The sequence below is a fragment of the Zerene cesonia genome, chromosome 15 (genome assembly GCF_012273895.1).
Source record: "Zerene cesonia ecotype Mississippi chromosome 15, Zerene_cesonia_1.1, whole genome shotgun sequence".
Taxonomy (NCBI): domain Eukaryota; kingdom Metazoa; phylum Arthropoda; class Insecta; order Lepidoptera; family Pieridae; genus Zerene; species Zerene cesonia.
Window position 1 is genome coordinate 1,956,338 of NC_052116.1, and position 8,056 is coordinate 1,964,393.

An 8,056-nucleotide genomic window follows, 5' to 3' on the forward strand; every position below is an offset into this window, starting at 1 on the left:
GGTTTAGTTAGCTTCAAAACTTCTTTATAATAAAACGTCAGTTCTGTTCTGCACTAAATAGCGTTGTTTTATTATAATGTCTGGGTGTGTTATCAATCATAAAAATGTACATCTACTATCCACACGAAAAAAAGCAGAGACAATATAGGTATAAAAATTCGCGAATCCTGCTAAAGCATAATTTTTTCTTGTGTAATAATAATTAGTTAATAACGCTTTGTCACTCAAAACAACTCATCATCATGAATGCCACGGCCAATTAAAATATCAGACGTCCAAACGCAAACTCTATTGTAGCTTAAACCAGCGATGTGTACACTGGCGGCCCCAAATCTGGTGCGTATTGTTAGAACAGCTTTGCTAATTATTTTCCTGTTATTTAAAACATGGTGTTTATTGTCCTCAAGATATAGCCATATTATTGGGCATATATCTCCACTAGTTAATGTATTAATAAATAATTAATTATAAGGTGATAAGAGACATATTATTTTAGAGACGATAAAAGCTATTGCGTATTATTTCGGCAGGGTCAGTGCAATACGTGTTGTGCCGTCTGCCGAATCGACTAGTGGGACAAGGGCAAGCACATGAGAAGAGATAGAGCTTATCGGTTATTGAATATAATGTAAATAATGCCTCATTTCATTTCTTCATTGCCACAACGCGTCGTACTCGAAGAAGACTTCAGTCATGTAATGAATTTCATGTGGTCTTCCTATGATTGTCACAACGCGTCATGAGCTTTTCCATTAGAGCCATAACATGGTATTCGGGTTAAAAATTAACTCACAGCGTAATTTTTTCACACAATGTAGCGGGGCGTGCAGGTATCATTAAATATAGAAAATATAAATTAAACATAATGTGGTCGCTGGCGAACTAACTGTTGACGCTTCGATTTAATAATAAGAATGTTCCTTATCACATATAATTTCTATGTATTCCTAATGTAAAATCATAAGAAGTAATTTTCTATCATGTAGTATCTGTCTGATAACAAAAAAAAAAAAAACACACTAAGTATCTACTACAGATAATGATTTAAATTTTACGGAGTTGTTCGATTTCGCTTCCACGTTCCAATTTTATAACAAACGTATCATTTCAGGTATAAATTTCAAAGAATTCGCAATCAACATTGCAGTAACCAGGCTGGCTCATACTAATTTGCATAATCAAGCACTGTCAAACAAGCAATGCGGGGCTAATGTCCAATATCCAATCCAATTATAGCAGCACCGATAGCGTACAGCGGCCGACTCTGTTAATACAATCTGTCGATCATCGTGATCATTCGTCGATCCATCATATTTCGACGTCTAATCAATTTCTAATGACTTACGTAACGTGCTGTAATCAATTCCTCGTATACGAGTATGTTGTGGGGGAAATTTAACTTTTTCGTCGCGTCCATATTAATGGTTTAGAACATTCGGCAGCAGTTTTTTAGCTTCCGAGAATGTGAGAATGTTAAATTAGTTCTATTTCTTTATAATTGTATATCAAGTGATATTTCTTACTATTAGCCACCGGAAATATTTTTTAATAAAGCGGTAAGTTTCCTTTTTTTTTCTTATGTCATCGTCGGCAATGGAGCTGGTGGGTCGCCTGATGGTAAGCGCTACCACCGCCCATGAACGACAAGAGGCGTAAGATCCTCCTCTACAAATGGATTGCCGACTTCAAATTGGAGAGGTATGAAGAAAGGACTGAGAAAGGTAAGGAGAAGGCCTTCGGCTCCCCCACTCACCGAACGAAACACAGCAGTATGCTATTTCACGCTGGTTTTCTGTGGGGGTGTGGTACTTCCCCGATGCGAGCTGGCCCAAGCCTGCCGAAACGTGCTCGACTACCACATTCAGTTAAAATTATAACATCGTTAGATTGCAATTATAATAAAGATAAGAAAAATTTGGTCCGTAACATACTGCAACTTTTCAGTGGACATTAATGCAAATATATCGCAGTTATGTATTATGTCAAACACAATTTTCCGGCAGTTAGCAATCTCGCAAGTTAGATTAGATAGCCATTTCGGAGAAAGAAGAAGAGTTAGATTATAAACTAATACTCTATACAATCGATATGTACAATACAAAATTACAGCCACAGTTCGTCATACGTTACGATACACGTTGCTTTGTAAATCCTGATGTAAATACAATTTCCATTACACTATACTTTGAAACATGCTCTACAAAATAAAAAATAACACAATCACGTTGTGTTGGAAACTTTTCGAATATACAATGTTCGTATAAAAATGATATCGAGCCTGATTTAAATACTGACAGCACCTCGACCTTGAGCAGACATTAAAATGCATAATTACAATTGAATGAAACAATGTTATAAAAAATGAAACAATAGAATTGCTCAAAGGACACTTCCAATTGGTCTCAAATTGTTGATCACGTCATAATTTTACTCAAAATCTATAAATTTCATTATGATTGATACATGCGATATGTAATCTATACTGGATAATATAAGTTTGAATTTGAAGTATTCAATTTTCGATATGACTGAACAGATTTGAATGAAACTTCACATACGTAATAAGCACACATAAGTCTTCAAAATTAGTAGAAAACGTTTTCAAAATATCTAATTAAAAAAAATACGGACATTTTTAAATCGAGTTCAATATAATGGTCACAATACTTTTAAAAAATGTTTCCAACTATCTTTTTAGACCCATGTATACGTATCCAGCTTATGGGAAGGAACTTTCCTAACAAATTAATCAGTCATATTGATAAATAACGATATGAAAATTTGTACGAATTACGAAATACACCGCACGGCGTACGAACACGCTCTTAAGGCCCGATAAGATAAAATTCACTTCCGCTATTCACCTCAGAAATATTTAGGAATAGACATCAACAGGTGGGTATAAGGAATTCGCATTGTACTATACAGACAATAGGAAATAAAAAATAAAAAAAACTACGCGTAAGTCACGTCTATTTTATACTATTCCGATGAATTTCGGGCGTAAACAACCGTCACGTTCGTTCTGAGCTACATACAAATTAATGCTGAGTTGAAACAACGTACGTTGAAGTAAGCCTAGTGATCATTGTTCTTTATCTACACATATTAATATTATAAGTTATTACGTATATTGTTTCAAAACTTTTCATAAAACCCTAAACTTGATGTAAATATATATGAAATATATATTGAAACTAGCTGCACCCGGCAAACGCTGTTCTGCCTTACTCTTATCGTTTAGTGGTATGAAAAATAGATGTTAGCCGATTCTCAGACCTACCCAATATACTTACCAAATTTCAGAGGAATCGGTCAAGCCGTTTCGGAGGAGTATGGCAACGAAAACTGTGACACGAGAATTTTATATATATAGATAAACCATATCGTACATTATATTACTACACGAAAATAGCTTAGATATTGAGCTATATAAACGTGTATAATTTCCTTAAACTAGTTTAAAATCTATTAACAGAATCGATTCCTTATACTTCCTTAAAATTGAGTTTCAAGAAGTATAGAAGTATCCAAATATAGACTTCAGATGTTCTCAGTAATGTATATACTATGTATACACATAATAATGTAGCTGGTTGTTCGTTTGTACGTTCGTACGCGCTAACCTCACGATATACTGGAACGATTTAATAAATTCTTTCATTTCGTTGGAGGTACGTGATCCCCGAATGCTATAGCTATATATCATAAGCTAGCATATATATAGGCTCTACACATCAGCACACGCGCGGCATATCTGCTTCCACAACTTGTCAGCATCGAGATAACCCGACGACGGGTCGGAGGTGAGAGGCGCTCGCGATATCAGTGATAAGGCCAAGGAGTTATTGAGCCCGGTATCGTTATTCAATTGAAACGATAAGTGTAGAACGTTATTGATTATAAATTTTTTTTAAAACAAGGTTTTACGTGGAGAGATTACGGCTGCTGGTAATTACGGAAGTTTTTATAGCGATATGGATTAAATAGATATATGTCTCTGTGGTGTGTAAAAAGCATTTGTCAGTTAACAAACAACCATAAGTAACATAATTAAGAGGGAAACACTTAGCCCATTTTATACATTAGCATAACCCGCATACCATTTAGGCTCGGCTATATATATCCTATCCTATCCTCGTTTCCTATTCCTATTTAACATTATAAATGCGAAAGTTTGTGAGGATGGATGTATGTGTATCTGTATGTATGTTTGTTACTCTTTCACGCAAAAACTACTGCAACCGATTGCAATTAAATTTGGTACGTAGATAGCTGGACAACTGGAATAACACATTGGCAACTTTTTACCCAGATACTCCTACGGGATACGGACTTACACGAGTAAAAGCGCGGGGCGCAGCTAGTAATAAATACCATCTAGCATCCAAATAATTAACCGACAGCACCGGTCCGTCGTCGCACGAGCGGTGCCACGTAAAGCCGGCCATTATTTATTACGGCTCTTAAGATTCACTTCTGCGAATCACACAAGGCTAGCAGCCTAAGCCAACCCGATGGCATACAATTTCCAACCGAACGACCTTTGCCAAAAAATATCGACCGTAGCTAATGAGCGGTTATCGGAGCGCGATGCGTCATCCGGACGCAAACAAAACGTTATTTGTATGTACGTTCTAAGTAAATCGCACTGTTTTCAAAACTACATCCACTTCAAATACTTGGAATTGATGTAGTTTGTAAATTCTCCGATTTTCTTATTGATAGTGTTATTACGTGGACGGTAAGAATGTTAAATGTACGCAAGGACATAACGTCGCCGCCGTGTAAACACAATTGTAGATTCACGTGTTTTTAGATCCACTGCATGGATATGTCATACACTTGCAAGTGAATCTGCTTATAGCACGCGTTTGAAAATAATCCCATCGTTCAAACCCACACACTCGATCAAAAATAAACTAACACCATAAATTTATACTATTTTTATTCTCGCTCGTAAAGAAACATGTTGAATATAGTGATGTTGAAAATAATCTCCAACGTATTGTAGTAAGATGATAAAAAATTAATTATAATATTCCAAGAACTCTGACAGCCATGGAATATTGTCGATTATGTATTATGTTCAACAGAAAGGATAATAGATCGAAATAATAGATGCGCGATGTAATTGAATCGCTGGGTGGTAGATACAACGACATTGCAACTCATTGTTATTGGTTTGTTGGTCTTATCAACTACAAACTTTCTTAAGAATTTCTTTGTAAATCTGGTAATTTTCAATTATATATAAAATCATGCTCTTTATTGTACTTGTTTGGAAGTATTTAATACGTAAAACCAGTAAAACACTGTTTAGGGAACTCAAAACTTCCGAAGCGGCGCACCGACATATATTACACGTGAATAAACGGTGCGACGTGCGTCGTTTTAAATCGCATTTGATGGCATATTTATTCGACATTTACCCTATTTTATATTCCATTGAGGGGCTAAGCAAGGGTCAAGTGACCCATAACTCTAATCCCGCTAGCGCTGTACATTCGATTTACATTTTTCTACGAAACGCCTTTCTAAAACGTCTCCTAACGATGCCACTTACGATTCACGCAATGCAACATCTGTAGAAGCCGGTTTACAAAATATATGAACGTTACGAGAATCCGAATATCTCGGAGAAGCTGAATCTAAATTCATCGCGAGTTCACAGTTTACGGAAACAACGCTGCGCGCATTGAATTTACTGCTAGTTGGAAAAAATGTCGTTACTGTTCGGCGTTCGATTCACGCGTGTGCGTCGTTCAATTGCCGGTGTGACTTTCTCGTACCTATTGACATTTTTATGTGGCCTCTCTCCCGTGGAGATAATGTCTCGTATAACAATTTTTATATCCTAATTATTAGAAATGTCTTTTGACGTTTCAAAAAAAAATCTTCAAAAGAAACTAGAACATAACTAACTATTTGAAGTATAACAAAAAAAATAATAACATTAAGGCTAATTTAACAGCCACGAGATAAAACTGAGTGATGAATGATAATCGACTTTTTTGTTACGATCCATTTGGAACATATGGTAGGGGTTCCCGGGGAACAAAAAAACAGGTAACAAAGTGATTGCAGTCAGAAACTAAATGTGTTTAATGAAAAAAATTATCAGTGCAGTGTTTACGTAGCGTTTGAAAAGCAAACTCCTTTTAGTAAATATATGAATTATTAATGAAATTATAAGCCGCCTTTCTAATATCGAAGTTGTAGTGATAAAGCAATGTTGTTTATAAGCTTGACCTTTTCGGCTTTCCCCTACATTGTCGGAGGAATAAAACACTCGTATGAATACATAACTAATCTATACATAATTTAGAGTTTGTTTATTTTGTGATTGTGCAAGGAAACCTAGAAGTTTGAGACAAAAAATCTCCTTTTAACAAAATAAAATCTGAACTAAGAAACAACAGACCTTAGAAGAAGAAACAGACCTTATTAAAATAGCAACTACAGAATGGAAACTGCTTTCCGATCCGGTGGTAAACGCTAAATATTATCCTATGTAATGACGATTCCAAAATGCCTCTATAAGAAGGCTAATTTTATAAATAAACCTCTGAGTAACTTTAATTTATATTGGTAACTGCCTGATAACGAGAAACGGGCGTGAAGGAACCGTGGGCTAAAAGTTATATATATGTGTTTCCATAACATTTATGCGTATTTAAAGTTACAATTAAAGCACATTTTGTTTTTGAGCGTATTTTGCTTACAATTAAATCGATATTTTGAAACTTACCTTGTCTTTACTGGTGTTACGATGTCCATCGGTGGGGGCGGTGGCGGCGGGGGGGGCGGGGCTGGCATCGAAGATATCGGTATCGTTGCCACCGGTATCGTAGGTACCGTTGCCATCGGTATTTGCGGCGGTACAGGCAGCGAATCCGGTATATCCTCGACCGCTGGGACTTTACCCACTGTCACATCACTAACATCTGGTTTGACATCAGGCAGTTCAGATATATCAGGCAGTTCTGGCAGCGTCACAGTGGGTACGACTGGTGACGTCACGGCCGACGGAGCTATAGTACCGTCCTCTGTTATGGAGTACTGTATGTCACCGGCGACGCCCGGTAGATGCGGTAGGTCGAGCGGCATGTCCAGTTCTGGTACCTGATATGGGGAAACATTTATGCTTACAAAACTCAGAAATTACAGCTAAAATGTTTGGACATTCTGTACTGTCATATAAAGAACCATTCACTACCATCAAGTCTAGCAGGATCAATTTATCACCAATAAACTATTTTGCCATATTAGGAATGCCACATATGTCGGACGAAAATGTATATGCGATTAAAATAAGAGATAGCGGCAATAAACAGCTATATAAAATGTGTTTTTGTACATCAAACGGACATCAATTCGAGTTTCTCTGAAGCTAATAATCCGGCATTATACAATCAATCCATCTCGTATAATGCAATTTAAATTGGTAAAGCGGTTGTCGTTTACAATGAAGTGACCCGCATACATAATAAAATTCGTACGCAAAACGTTGGAGATGCGTATCTCTCTGCCCACATAGGTAAGAACCCGAAACATTATGTCCAAATACAGAAAATAACGGATTTACAATGCCGATAAAACACACGATGCTACGAATGAGCATATTATGTTTTAATTTCAAGGGATTAAGGTTCATTTACGTTTAACGAGCTGTAAAACATATTTTACCTTTACATACATTATCGACCAACTACTAAGGAACTATAGCGTTTCGAAGAAAGAAATCCCATTCGTTATATTATCTCGAACAGTAAGTGGATATATGGACGGTTGAGGCTAAATACATAACCTAATAGACATAAATGTACGAACATAAATTCCCTAAATATATTTTGGTACCGTAGTTTTACGAAAGTATTACAAAGTATAAGTAAGAAATAACGTCTATAATCTATATATAAACAATTATATGCATATATCATAGATCCGGTATTGAACGTTTATTTAATTATCATTGGTTCGTGAAGGAATTCATACGAAACAGAAAAAAAATTATATAGAACTATATAAATTCGGACGCCTCCTTGGTTCAGTG

At 36.1% G+C, this 8,056-nt stretch overlaps 1 protein-coding gene across 2 annotated transcripts in view; it reads right to left on the reverse strand.

The window, feature by feature from the left end:
* The window catches only part of LOC119832587 (WASH complex subunit 1), a 33,061-nt gene that overhangs the window by 17,668 nt on the left and 7,337 nt on the right, over positions 1 to 8,056 (reverse strand). For both annotated transcript variants that reach the window (XM_038356263.1, XM_038356262.1), the window contains exon 4: positions 6,752 to 7,125. In XM_038356263.1, coding sequence (XP_038212191.1) covers positions 6,752 to 7,125 — 374 coding nt within the window. The remainder of the gene's footprint in view (positions 1 to 6,751; positions 7,126 to 8,056) is intronic.